This window comes from Trypanosoma conorhini, assembly GCF_003719485.1.
Source record: "Trypanosoma conorhini strain 025E chromosome Unknown Tco_14.4_contig_00006, whole genome shotgun sequence".
Taxonomy (NCBI): Eukaryota; Euglenozoa; class Kinetoplastea; order Trypanosomatida; family Trypanosomatidae; genus Trypanosoma; species Trypanosoma conorhini.
This window is the reverse complement of record NW_021704092.1, coordinates 48193-61900: the sequence shown is the minus strand read 5'-3', so window position 1 is coordinate 61900 and position 13708 is coordinate 48193. Positions and strand designations below refer to the sequence as shown.

The following is a 13708-nucleotide window of genomic DNA, read 5'->3' as shown; positions in this document are numbered from 1 at the left end:
GGTAGACCTTATTTGCTGCACGCGCCTCATTCCATTGGCGGTGGTGGTGGACGCAGGACTTTGTCCTCCTCCCGTATTTCCACCTTGTACCCCGCGGAGCTTGTCTGCTCCTGCCAGTGGTGCTTGCCGCTCGTTGGCCCCAGCCCACGCTGCTGGTGCAGGTACTCCTTTCCAGGCTGCACGTCTTGAAAGTGCTGAAATTGCTGTCGACTCACCTCAGGGTCGTACACCTCCTCCATGTAGGTCGCCACGTCTTGCCCCGTGTCCTTCGGGATCCCCATGCTATCATACTCGTAGCTGCGCGTGATGGTGAAGTTGTGGTGCTTCTCAAGCACATAAACGGCCCGCCGGGCCTCCTCAATGCACTCATCAATCAACAACTTCTCCGTCGCCATTGCCCGGCGTCGAAACGCAAACCGACAGTACGCAATCATGCTGCGTCGCCTGATACTTTTGAAGTTCATCAGACCCTTCAAAATATTGCGATACAAAAGGAGCACTAGACTCTTGTGCTCCGGCGTGGGGACGTACTCCCACGGCTCCCGCTTGCCTGTGTGCTCCTTTTGCCGTCGCTGCGACAGCAGCGCCGCTCCTGCCACCCCGCCGCGATGGCCACAGCGAAGCATGACAGACACCGCAGCCACCACTCTTCTCGGTAACTACACAATTGCAAAACACGAACACACGCACGGGCGGGGTTCTTTCTCTGCGCCTCTCACGCCAGGAGACGGTGCGAAGCCTGACCCGTCGCTGTACCCGCGGCGGAGGGCGCCCCTGCCTTTTTCTGCCTTGCCGTTCCCCTCGCCCCACCCCACACTTGCAAGGCACAACAACCCTCTACGGTTCCTCCTTTGTTTCCGCGCATGCAGACAGCATTGGAAACGGTGCAAGGAACCGTAGCGGGAAATGCATATATTTAGTTAAATAAAAAAAAGGGGCGAATGAAAAGTGAGGAGGAACTGTAAAAAAAAAAAACAGACGATCCGCGCACGCATTTGCCCGCACGGACCAAATGCAGCCCACCGCCGTGTAGATCGGCGCGAGTGAAGCGGGCTATGCAGTTATTACATATATGCATGTATACTCACCTACGTGCCTCTCAGTACGCCAGCAATCACACTACTGATGCCTTTTACTTCCTCACTTCCCTCTCTCCCGCGCTACACCTTTCATTTGCTCTCGAAACAATCGCAACCGCACGAATACTAAAACAAACAGGCAAAAAAAACAAACACAAAAGACAAAAACAACAACAACCAAAGACACACATCTAGTCACGGAGAAGCAAAGCCTCTATGCTTGCGTTTGTCCGCATCCTTTTTTTTTGTTTTTTGTTTTCTTTTTCTTTTTCATTTTGGGAGACGGCGAAGGAGTCGACTTTGGCAGGACGGCGACGCACCACATCAGCCAACGCCCACGCCACAAAGATATATATATATATATATATACGCACATAGTCGAAGCTGCGGCCGTGACAAAAGAAAGAAAAAAATTGTGCACGGAGGTTGCTGTATGCGTGTGAGCAGCCCATAAAAAAAGGGGAAAAAAACAAGAAGGCAGCCACAGTCCCTCCCACCCACCCGCATTCAAGAGACACGGAGGCACTGAGAAAAGAAGAGACGGATAGGACAAATAAAATATGGAGGAGGCAAAAAAGAGCAGAAATAAAAAAGAAAAGCATACGAAAAAAAAGGAAAAAGGGAGAGAAAAAAAAGGAAAATAAAGCTGCCTACACATGCCATGCGTTTTTTTTTTCCGCCCCACCTTCACTACTTCAGTGGAACACTCACACTTTGATGATACCGAAGAGCCTCTCTCCCCCCTCCAGGACAAATAATAATAATACTAAACGGCATTACATCTCTTCACGGCTTGGCCCCCATTAAAAAAAAAAAAAATTATTTATTTGCATTTGTAATGCTCCGCACGTTACTATCCCAACTGCTGGACCGACAATTCCTACACACACGCAGGGAGTGAGCGATTATGCGGGATGAGCACAGAGTAAGAGGGAGGGAATAAGCATCAAAGATGCAGCTATTGATGCGCCTCGTGCCATTTCGATCGCGCTCCTGCTCTCTCGCCTCGTCTGCTCCACACTGACCCACCGCTGCGGCGACTCAGAGGTCGCGAACGTTGCTGAAGAATGGGCAATTCGGGTTAAACCGCACCACGCCATCCTCGAGCATGAAGCACCGCATCGCCACTTCAGCCGAGGGTCTCTTGCTGTGATTTACCCCGAGAAGGGAGACGACAAAGCATGCAAAGGCCATTGAGTAGTTCTCCGCCAGGATGTCGTTGAGGATCATCGCAGCAAAACCCTCCTTCTTCGCCTCTTCGTACATGATGCGCACTGTCTGAACCGTCACACGCGCCGTGGCGAGGGCGTAGAGCAAACATCCGAGACTCCAGATATCACTGGCGGTCGTGGTCTGGCCACTCCAGCACTCTGGCGCAATGTAGGGGCGCGTCCCGCCACCGCGACCCGCGCGGCGTCGATCTTCCAACATAAAGGCCAACCCAAAGTCTGTCACAACAATCGGAATGATATCTTCCGAAAGCTTGACGGAGCAGCCGGGGCCGTAACATAGCGAGAAATGAGACTTTTTCCGCAATGGTGCACCGCCAGCGCCGCTTTTGCCGTCGTCGTCGTTGTCCGCTTCGGAGCTGTGCAGCTTCTCCCCGACGTACGCGTCGCCATCGTTGGGTTTCTCGGCAGCATCCTGAGGCAGTTTCCTGGAGATAAGAATGTTCTCCGGCTTAAGGTCACGGTGCACAATAGGTGGACGCTGCGCATGCAGATACTGCAACACGGAGGCAAGTTGATAGGCAATTGACAAGAGCTGCGGCTCGGTTAGGGCGTTTCCACGCATCGCAAATTCTGCCTCAGTCTCCCGCCCCAGACTACTATGGCTGCCACTTCCCAGGGCAAGGTCAACGTTGCTGTAGCTCAGCGACCCCGCCGTGGCGGGGCCTGACGCCTCGTTCGCACGATCGTGCGAGGATTGACACTGGGTGTCATGGCTATAGCTCTGCGAGGTTTTTCCGGGACGGAAAAATGAAGGTGTGTCGTCACTCTCCGACCCCACCCGCACCCACGCTGATGTGGTGAGATGATCCATCGCCTTCTTTGCATCCTCCTCTTGCGCCTTTATAAAGCGTGCCCATTCCTCATCCAGCTGGCGCTTTAGCTTGGCGTTGTGCTTCGCCGAGTGACGAAGAACGTAGCCACACAAGTCGCCCATAGGATGGTACTCCATTACGAGACACAAATAGCGTGTGTGCACTGGCCCAACTTCAGGCGTGCCAGGCGTCGTCAACCTAGCCATGACCTGGGCCACGGCAAGGGGCGGCTTTGCGACGGGCGTCGGTGATTTGTTGGTTGCGGACCTCAGAGGTAACGCCTTCCCCTCTTCACGTTGTTGTTGTTGTTGTTGCTGTTGTTGTTCCTGGTGCTGTTGGCGTGGGTGTTGAGCCTTGAGTGGCTCCTCATTCAATCGTACCGCAGCAGTAGCCACGTTAGACGGGGGACAAATCGTGTTCGCCGCGGCGTCTCGAGTAGGTTGTGGTTGCGGCAGTAATACAGGAGGCGTGGGTGCTGCTGGTGACGTTGTAGTTACAAGGCCGTTATTATGAATAACCGCAGTGGGGTTTGGCGGCGCGCCTGGCGCAGCAGAATCAATGGCGCTTTCGCTCATCCTCGCTATACGAGCCGCACGAACAGCATCGGCGACCGATCTCGGCTTTGTCATGGGTGCCAACTTGTTGGCCGCGTCGTTAGTGCCTGAAGCTGGGGAAATAAAGTTCTTGTATTGCATCGTCCCCACGGCGGGCTGCACGTACCGCAGCGGAGCATGCTTTGCGGTTTGCGTAGCGGCAACGCCGTTATTATTTACCGGGAGCCGCACGGTTGCTGGAAAGTTTCCCGTCTCCGCCAAGGCAATATCAAAGTCGGTGTAGTGAATACCACCACTTGGGGCATACGAGGTGCGCTTCTGAGGCACGGATAGACCTCCTTGCGGCGTGGTCGGTGCTGGTGGCGGGGCACCCGCGTATGAGACCTGCGCAAAGTTGCTGTAGTGCACCACCTTTCCTAGAGGGTGCGGCGGCATCCCCGCTGGAGACGTGGGCAAGACGTGCCCACTTGGGCTCTGTGGCCCGGGGCATCGAGGTGCGCCGCCGCCGCCGCTCGGCTCCTGCGGCGACCTGGAGTTTGCGCAGCCCGCCACAGCCGTCGACGTCGCGGGGGCCGGGGGAGGGGGAGGCGGAGGCGGAGGCCGTGGTGGGGCGCCCGCGGGCAGCTCGGCCTGCGCCCTCGCAAGCGCACCAGCATCAACGTCCGCATCATCCCTGTCCCACTTGGGGCTGTGACGAGTCCAAGACGCCGCGTTGGCAGGGGGCGATGCTTGCCCGTCTTCGGCACTTGACAGTGCCTGCTTTCTCGCTGCCGACGGGTTCTTGGCGCCTTGGATGGAACTCGCCGTCAAACGAGGCGGCGCGTTGGCAAACACGTGCCCCACTGAAGAAGGCGGTTGAAGATGTGGCACTTCCTGCGGCTTCGGCTCACGCAGTGGCGTGGGAGGTTGCCCCCCCGCTAACGTCATGACCACGCGTGGGGTGTGCGCCGCCCGATTTATCCCAGCGGCGTTCCTCTGCTGCGGTGGTGATGGTGGTGCGGCTACTGCGGCTGGTGCTGGGGGCGTTAGGACACTTGCGGCCTCAGGTGAACTGCGCAGGTGCCCCCCATCAAATTCGTAGTTCATAAACATATCCACCAGGCGAATAATGTTCGGGTGCCCCTGCAGCGAGTTAATCGTCTCGCACTCCCCAATGGCGTCCAGCCGCTCCTTGTTGTCTTTGCACACCAGATACTTCAGCGCAAACAGCTGCCCTGTGGATTTGCGTTTGACCAGATACACGGAAGAAAATGCCCCCTCCCCAATTCGCTGCAGCACCTCGTAGCGAGACCATTGTGTGGTGTTTTTCACCAAACTGTCTCGCTCCGATTTTGGGTTGGGACGGGTCGGCGGTGTCGTGGGAGGCTCATTCACCGCCACTGCGGCGGCTACGGCATTGTTGCTGGTGGTGGACGCCCCGCCGTTTCCCTCCCCACCGCGCACCACCACACTAACTGGGGCAGGCCCCTCATCTTCGGTTTCATCGCTGCTGCTCTCTCCGAGGAGTAGACGCATGGCGTAGTCCCCATTGCAGCTGGGCGGCTGCCGGAACCGCCCAAAGACAAACACCGCAATCGTCACCACTGCAATCCCAAGCATAACGCTGAAACTGATACCCAGCGTAGACAAACTTTGGCCTTTTCTGTTTGCTGGGTGAAAGGGGTCCGGCAAGGCACGAATTTGAAACTGGGTAAACATGATTGGGGTGAAGAGAAACCCATTTCGATCTAAGAGGCCCGGGTCCGTGCCCGCGGCGCTGGGCAGCCATACAGGGCCATTTGAAAAGCACACATACACGTGGTCGCTCTCAGCGCGTGGTTGAAACTCGGCGACGGTCGCATCCTCTGGAAGCCGAAACACGCGCACGTCAGACGTCCCCGCGGCGTTGCCAATGCAGAGCGGGTTACTTGACAGCCGTGCGTAGCCATCTATCGGTGGGTGGAGCGTCAGGCGCAGCGGCGTGTTGATCGGCACCACCGCGTCAAGTTTAGCGACACTGGCGGTGTGTAGGCCACTACCGCGATAGAAGACGCGTGCAGAGGCCTCCCCGTCTGCGCCGAATCCGCCGAGTGCGAAAAAGGCCAACATGGTACCCAACACACCCGCGGAAAGCGGGAAGGCGAAGGGGGCGGACGCAGACACCGGAGGGGTGCTTGACGTCCCCAAGAGAGAATGCCACATAAGAGCGTTGCTGCCGTTCGTAGGAAGCCCGACACAGTTCAACAGCTCCTCCATGTCGAGGCAGTTGACGAAGCTGACGTTCAATATGAGGCACAGCTTGCCGTTAAACGCGAACAAGTACCGATTGCTTGAAAGGAAAGGGTTTCCTCCGTCAGCGTTCGGGTAGCGCAGCTCGAGGTTGGCAGGCAAACTCCGAACAACCAGGGTTGGAAGTGACGCATTGGCGCCAGGACTTGCACCGTCGCGGTCAAACACGCTGCCAACCATAATCGCCTGCACCTTCACAGAGGGGTGCCACACGGTGGCGGAGTGGCGGCTACAGTACGACAACGAGCGCTGCGTCTCCTGCGTCGCACCCACACACCCCCGCTTCACGTTTGCCTCCTCGCTGGGCACATCAAATCGTGTTTCACCTCCAGCAACATACATGAGTTCACTGTCCATAGCAACCAGCGGGTTTTGCACAGCCGCGTCGAGCCGTGCAGCCTCAGGTGTGTAGCGACGCGACCTTGTGTCATACACGTCCGCTGTGGCAAGGGCCTCGCCGGTGATAATGTCAACCCCTCCAATGATAAAAATGAGATGTCCACGTGAGCTGCATGTGGCATTTGCCCGAAATGGAATTGGCTTCGCCGCGCTCGTCCCACCCGTTTCTTTACCGCCAAACCTCCGCGGAATGCTAAAGTGATCCAGCACGCGCGTCAAGCTGCTGGAGAGATGCCAAATGCCTGTGTACTGCTGCCTCACAAGGGTTGAATCCAGGGGATTTTGGTGCTTAGGGAAGTAGTACCCACACGGGCCAACAACATAAAAGGAGAAGCCCTCGCCTCTTTCGGCGTCGACATCGTCTACGCGCACCATGGCGGTGGGTCCGGCCACTCGCATGGGAACCGGCGTAAAAGCTGCGCCATCGCCCAGATTCCCTGCGTTCAAGAAGATGGGCAACTCCACGAGTTTCGTGGGTCTCTGCTGGTTGGGGTCTATAATCTCCACCGTGTTCAGCGCCTCTGTGCACACGGGATTCTCGCAGCCGCCCACGGCAAAAAGTGAGGCATTCGCGAAGAGCACCGCACTGTGTGCGCGGCCAACCGTCATGGTGGCTCCAAACGGCACCCAGTCCCTGTCAATGTAAATGCCCGCGGCGGCAGGGGCGCCAAGAAGCACCACCGTCCATGCGGCGAGGCAGCAGATGAGCAGAAGCGTTAGCCGCATGATGGACCGCAGAGACAAAAACTGTAGTTTCTCGCGCCCCGCACAGAAGGAAGCGGCGAGCAGGCGTGAAAAAGAGTGGAGGAAAGCCAAGGCTAAGGGAGGGACAAATCGCAAAATAATAATAATAATAATAATAAATGTCCGACACGGATGCTATACACCACCGACAAGTGCGGATCTGCTCCTTTTCCTGTCACCCACTCCGCGCAGCCGCGAAGCTAGAACACTACAAATTATATATATATATATATAATTAAGAAACTTCTCTTCTTTGCGCCCCACCACCTCCCGCTAGACCGCACAGAAAGGGAAAAAAGGCCAACACACGGGCGAAAGCAAAGCAGACGAGAACAGCAGCGAAATGCAGCGACGTGCGCCGTCACTGCGCCCACTTGACGTCACTTGGGACTTTTGTTGCTTTTGTGTTAATTTGCTATAGACAAACTCCCTCGAGACTAGCGGCATGCATGTAAAAAAAAAAGGGGGCGCAAGCACAAATAAAAAGACAAGTAAGCGCAGACCGTGAATAAAAAGGCAACACACATACATACATACACAGATAGATAGAGAGAGAGAAAAAAAAAGTGATGTATTAATCTCAGAAAGCGCATCAGATGCAGACGGAGGAACAAACAACCACATCCACACCTCTCGGTTAGTAAGGCATAAATGGTGGATGCTATATCCTCGGTAGGAGGGGACCATATAACCATAGCGAATAAAACGATAGGGAGAGAGAGAGAGAGAGAGAAAGAAATGTGTTCCGAGGTAACACACGCGACAAGAGAACAACAAGCATGACGAAAAGGGAACAAAAATAAAAAGGAAACGGACAAAAATTAACACAAAGAACAAGTGGAAAAGACATCGAAGGAACGCAATAAATGGATGGGGCGTGCATACTGGCAGCCGCGCCGCCTCAGCGAAGAGGCGTACATGGACGCTCATGACGAGTTGAATCACGACGTCGGCTCCTTCACGATGGTTGGGTTTTAACCACGGGAGGGAGCGGCAGGACCCCTTTTCTTCGTCGTTGACAGCCTCCCATCAGATGTCTCCGTCGAAAGCACTTCCACACTGAGGCAATCCATGGACACAGCCTCCGGGCTCCTATTCTTGCCGTCAACGTTCTCCGCACTCCGCAGGCTGGACTCGGCCGCAGCTGCTGGTGGCAGTGCTAAGGGCAGCGGCGATGGATCCCTGTCCCCCGTTACGCCCAGTGCGCCAGATCCTCTAAGCGTCGCTGGGACCGAGAGCGAAAGCAAAGACTGGGACTCCCGTGCAACGAAGAAGTCGCACTGTTCACTGTCCTCAACTATGGCCTCAAAGTATTTTTCTAGCTTGCGGCGCCGCCGATCCTTCTTGTTGGCGGCCGCGTTAGAAACGCGTGAAAGGTCGGGTGCGTTTTCCTCGCGGAGGGGTCCGTCGGCCGCGTTGAATGAGTGTTGCTGCTGGGAATATCCCTGACTCGACTCCGGGCGTGAATAGCGACCAAAGCTGCTCTTCTGTAAGGTGCCGCGTGAAGTGGCTGCTCCCGGTGGGGGGTGCACAGACGCGTCACGGTCGGCGCGCGTCGTCGCCACGGCACCACCCGCGCCACTGCGGTCACTTCCCATGTTCTGCTGGTCTCTGCCGTCGGGCCTCACTGCGTCCTCCCGCGGCGGAACCGCGTTGGCCGCGGTGGGTGTGGGTGTCGCCAGATTTTCTGGTGTCTGGCCCCCGCCAACGGACGGGGGCGCCGTGGGCGATGGACGGTTTCCGACGCCGCCGTTCCTGCCCAGTTGGAGGGAGCCGGGGAGACTCCTCCCGCCGTGGCCGCGGCTGCTGACGGCCTGCCCGCCACGACTACGGCCCTCCGCACCGGCGTCATCACTTCCCTCAGCGTCATTGTTGCTGTTGTTGTTGTTGCCCACGCCCTCGTCCTCGCTATCGTCGTCGTTGTCCTTGTAGAGAGCCACCATGACGCTCTCGCCATTGACGCCCATGACACCTTTTCGTCGCTTGCGAATGAGCCGCAGCGCCTCTTCGGCGCTCGGGCGACGCACAGGATCCGGCTCAAGCAAATACACAATGAAGGCCGCCAGTGCCAGGCTGTATCCATACACCTGTGTTAACTCATTAATCAGCTTCTTCTTAAAATCTGGCCGACTGCACTCGCTAAACATCACCTTCACATTGTCACTCTCCACACGCTTTGCGCAGGCCGCATAAAGAATACATCCTGTAGCCCATATGTCCACCTTTGTCGAGTAGCGCCGCTGCCAACACTCCGGCGCCACGTAGGGGAGGGAGCCAACCCCTGTTTCACAAAACGTTTTGTCCATCACACGTGAGAGACCAAAGTCTGTAATGACAATTCGCAGAGGCTCCGCGCTACCGTTAGGTCCACGGCCCTCTTTCCACCGCTGGCCGCGCGCGGTGTCGGATTCAAGCAGGATATTTTCCGGTTTCAAGTCGCGGTGAATGATGGGGGGTTCACGGTGGTGCATAAACTGCAACACTGTTAAGATCTGAAAGGCAACACTCATGATGGTTGTTTCTGGAATCATCGGCTCTGACTTCTGCTGCCTAATCCACTTCCCAAGATCCCCCTTCTCGTGATACGCCATAACAAGCGAGAGGTACCGCTCGCTCGGGTTCGTCACAGCCACCGCGCCACGTTGAGGACAGGCAGGAGGAATTTCACTGCCGTCATCCACACGTACCATGACGGACCCATTCGGGGAGTTCAATTGGTGCTCAGAACTCTGTTGCCACCCTCCACCAGCGTGCAGATCTGTGTCAAAGCGGTATGACATGAACATATCCACCAGACGAATCACATTGGGGTGTCCCTGCAGAGTGTAGGCAACCTCGCACTCCCGCATAGCCTCTAGGCGATCCACGTCATCCGCACACTGGAGGTACTTCAGCGCAAATCGCTGACCATCCGCCACCCGCTCCACGAGGTAGACGACGGAGAAACTCCCTCTCCCAAGACGATGCAGCACGCGGTACTTGCCATCCAGCAGGCTTTGCTTTTGATGCGCAGTGAGGGCGGCACCACGGCCCACGCCACGGCCATCACCGTTTTCATCTTCATCATCGCCATATTGCAAGAGTAAACGCCGTCGCTCCGCCTCGACAGCGCCCATTGCTCTGTTCTGCTTCACGAGTTGGAACAACCCAGCCGAGACAAGAAGCATGGCAACAAAAGTTGATATCACCAGCGCAGCGATACTGCCGTAGGACATTTCTTTATTCGGTACTGGGGAGGGCGGCAGCGTGGTCGTCGTCGTCGCATCAGGCACCCAATTTGTGACGGGGGAAAGAACAAATGGCTTCTCAGCATTCAACGCAGTGTAAAAGGCAGTGGTGCAGGGTTTCTTTCCAGCCTTTTCTCCGTCCCATGTCGCCGTATTCACGCCACGCTCGCACTGCGGCAGAACAAAGGCCCCACTCGAGAAGCATACATACAAAAAGCGTTGCTCATAAAATGTTCTCGCTGTATTGTTTCCGTAAACGGGCACTGGGCGGCGGTGGCGACGGCGACAATGCTGTTCCCCAAAGGCGTAAGCATCACTGAAGCCATCGGAGCCTGTTCCATCTCCAGTAAGGTTAACGATGCCGTCTACGAGGGAACCTATAAGTGTTACAGGTCCCACCGCCATCGTTGTTTTCTTTGAAACAGTATTTGTTTGTGGATCCACCTCATCCACGGTGTACGGCCGTGTGTTGGCAGAGGACAGGTTACCAATGTCCAGAAGACGCGAATTGCACGTGGGCGACTCAGAGAGACGTAGCAGACACGGCGATACGCGATCGAGATGGGTGTCTGTCGCGTAGTTACTGGGTTGGATGAGGCCAGGACAGGCCTGTGCCAAGCTCTCGGAGAGTAGGATGTTAAACGTAAAGTTGTACCACAAAGGCTCATACCCGTTCACCAAGACGGTGATGTTGCCGTCGTTGTTTGGCAAGTCTTTGGGAGGAGGCGGTGGCGGCGGTGGCGGCGGTGGCGGCGTTGGCGTTGGCGTTATGGACGGACTGATGCTTGGTGTGACGCTTGGTGTGATGGTTGGTGTGATGCTTGGCGTAGTACCCGACGAATGCGAGGGCGTGTGCGTTTCCACGGCCTCAGAATCCCCCGCTTGCATGGACGAAGGCGAATTCGCCACCGCTTCCTCTCCGTGCCCCTCTTCTTCGGCTACCCCCGCCTCTGCCTCGTCTCTCGCGCGGTTGTAGGCCCCGCTGGGGGGCGTTGTCTTCTCATCCTTCATAAATATTTGATGCCCCGTGCGTTGCGGCTCCCTCTGCGCCGCCACCTCCCACGTGTCCTTCGCGAGGGAAATGTAATGAAACCCAACGACGCTCACCGCCACGTGTCCATCGTCAACAAGCATCCTTCCGGTAAAAATGTCAAACGAAATGCCCGCTCCGTCCGGCGGTGGGATTTGGCCGCCGACGAGATAGGCAGTGACGCCGCCCACGTCGGTCAAGGACAACAGGGCGGCGTTGCTGCGCAGCGGTGGGAAGTGAATGGGCACGGCTTCCACGACTTCGTACAGGTTCAGGAGATCTTTCCATACTTCTTGCCGATCGAAGGAGCGGTCATTCGTAGCCCCCATCACGGCGAGTGTGTGGTTATACATCATAAGCTGCGGTGAGAGCCAATCGGGCCCCCACGCATCGGCGTAGCTGCCAATGTTCGTCTTGACCAGCGAGGGGTCAATGACAGTCACCATGCGACTGAGCACGAGACCACCCTGCGCGGTTTCCCGGTAGCCACCGGCAATAAACACGAGACCGCTGCTTTCAAAGACACCAGGTGCAACAATCGGATCGTCAAGGAGCAACCCCGCTTCGACAAATTGTCCCGTGACCACATTGTACTGAGACACAGAGGCCAATGGCACCATCTTCTCCAGGGAGACCCCACCAACAATGTAGATGATATCCTCACCGCTCCCGACACAGCTGGCATTGAAACGCAGCAGTGCCTCCTCTGGGAGACTTGTGTTCCGTATATCCATTGTGACATCATCCAGAGGAGGAAACTCCTCCTGATACAGCCGCAGCTCTTGCACAGAGCGGAGAAAGGCATGAAATTCGCCGTCCCGATTTACCATCACATTACTAGGAATCATTGTGCAAAAACCTATGACGTACGCTGCCGGGCCAAGCCGAACTGTATTTGCAGTCCCAACGGCAGGCAGCGTCAGTTGCGCGGGGGCACGCGGTGGTAGAGGCGGCGGCGGCGGCGGCGGCGATGGTGGGGGAGCAGGGGGACCTGGCGCAGTATGATCAACCCCGGCTGACTCATTGTGTAGGAGCATCCACGGCAGCACGAGTGTCCCCGTCGTTACATCCACCACATTGATTGTTGAAAGGGCGCATTGACGCAAAAACACCAACGCCGGGGTGTATGGCGGGACAATGGCAGAGCCGCCAATGATTACTAAATAACGCCCCAATGTAACAGCGGAGGGGAGAATGCCAGTGTTGTTCATCTTTACTGCGGTGGCGCTCCAGCCCTTGAAGCTGACGCGGGTCTCGCCTAAGCTGCCCCTTGCGCCAGCTGCCGCCGCGTCGATGCCCAGCGACCGCCCAGAGCCTATGGGCACCGCAAGGAGCAAATGTAACACGGTCAACGCCAAGAACAAATTCATCCGCAGTGAAACCTGCGTGACCGACGATCTTCGCTGTTGCGTGGCGATGGGGGCAAACTGACAGCCGCCGCCGCCGCTACCGCTATGGTGTTCAACGGAAATGGTGTAGTCCAACCTCTCCAAAGAGGAAACGACCCCACTACGCATATTTGATTAATTTTCGCTCCTTCTATTCATCCTTTGCGCACTCCGTACACCACAATGCCAATGGACGCGACGGAACCACACACACACACACACACACACACACACAAATACACAGGAGAAGAGGAATAGAGAGAAAGAGGGAGAGAGGCGCACATACAGACATAAATACATGAGAGAAGAGAGAGAGAGCGAGATAGAGAGGCAGCTGGATATATAATTTAGAGAAACAACGACACACGTATCGTATGCATGTGTGTGTGTGTGCATGTAGAAGACGGCGCGTATGGATATGAGGCAAGCCACACCATGACACTCGCATCTTTGTGCACATTTCCTACTCTCGTTTTTCTTGCTTTCCCACCTCCTCACAGTCATCGGAGCAAATTCGAAAGAAACAAGACGAAAAAACTCTGAAAAAAAAAGGACTGGAGTGTGGAGAAGTGGGAGACTTGGTAACCCGCCTCGTACGGTTTACGTGCCTTCCCCCTCCACCACGTTGCGGTCCCCCTAAATGTGTTTTCTTATTCAGTAGTGTAGCTTCCATACTCCTTTCCTGCGTTCTCTCTCTCTCTCGTTTTTTTTTTGTTTTACCCCCCTGTCGTTAAGTGCCGCAACGGGCCCCTAACCTCATGCTGTCGGTCTGTGCGGGCGCCGGATTACACGCACGCACCGGAAAGGATCAAGGAAGACCAAGGAGGAAGGAGGCGCGGGGAGGTGCATAAATAAAACAGGGCCTTATTGACAGCTGTTGTTTTATCCTGAAACATTTTGTAAATAAGTGCATAAAATGAAAACGAAAAGTTTTATCTATTAATAACGTGCTTACATCGGCCCGACCACCCCGCC

At 56.0% G+C, this 13708-nt stretch overlaps 3 protein-coding genes across 3 annotated transcripts, besides 9 other annotated features; all 3 read right to left on the bottom strand.

Moving 5' to 3' along the window:
• Nucleotides 1-26: 26 nt before the first annotated feature.
• Tco025E_00314 (uncharacterized protein) lies at nucleotides 27-626 on the bottom strand (the record flags this gene model as incomplete). Its single annotated transcript, XM_029367258.1, has 1 exon — nucleotides 27-626. One exon carries the CDS (start codon nucleotides 624-626, stop codon nucleotides 27-29), a length of 600 nt encoding a protein of 199 aa, XP_029232658.1.
• Nucleotides 627-1198: 572 nt separating this feature from the next.
• Nucleotides 1199-1256: a microsatellite.
• Nucleotides 1257-1314: 58 nt separating this feature from the next.
• Nucleotides 1315-1356: a sequence feature (A-rich).
• Nucleotides 1357-1427: 71 nt separating this feature from the next.
• Nucleotides 1428-1448: a microsatellite.
• A 672-nt stretch (nucleotides 1449-2120) lies between these two features.
• On the bottom strand, nucleotides 2121-7070 carry Tco025E_00313 (putative protein kinase; the record flags this gene model as incomplete). Its single annotated transcript, XM_029367257.1, has 1 exon — nucleotides 2121-7070. One exon carries the CDS (start codon nucleotides 7068-7070, stop codon nucleotides 2121-2123), a length of 4950 nt encoding a protein of 1649 aa, XP_029232657.1.
• A 114-nt stretch (nucleotides 7071-7184) lies between these two features.
• Nucleotides 7185-7207: a microsatellite.
• A 97-nt stretch (nucleotides 7208-7304) lies between these two features.
• Nucleotides 7305-7322: a microsatellite.
• Nucleotides 7323-7607: 285 nt separating this feature from the next.
• Nucleotides 7608-7646: a microsatellite.
• Nucleotides 7647-7795: 149 nt separating this feature from the next.
• Nucleotides 7796-7825: a microsatellite.
• Nucleotides 7826-8062: 237 nt separating this feature from the next.
• Nucleotides 8063-12862, bottom strand: Tco025E_00312 (protein kinase; the record flags this gene model as incomplete). The annotated part of the gene is made up of 1 exon (XM_029367256.1): nucleotides 8063-12862. The coding sequence occupies one exon, from the start codon at nucleotides 12860-12862 to the stop codon at nucleotides 8063-8065; it is 4800 nt and encodes a 1599-aa protein (XP_029232656.1).
• A 76-nt stretch (nucleotides 12863-12938) lies between these two features.
• Nucleotides 12939-12968: a microsatellite.
• A 9-nt stretch (nucleotides 12969-12977) lies between these two features.
• Nucleotides 12978-13063: a microsatellite.
• Nucleotides 13064-13708: the final 645 nt, after the last annotated feature.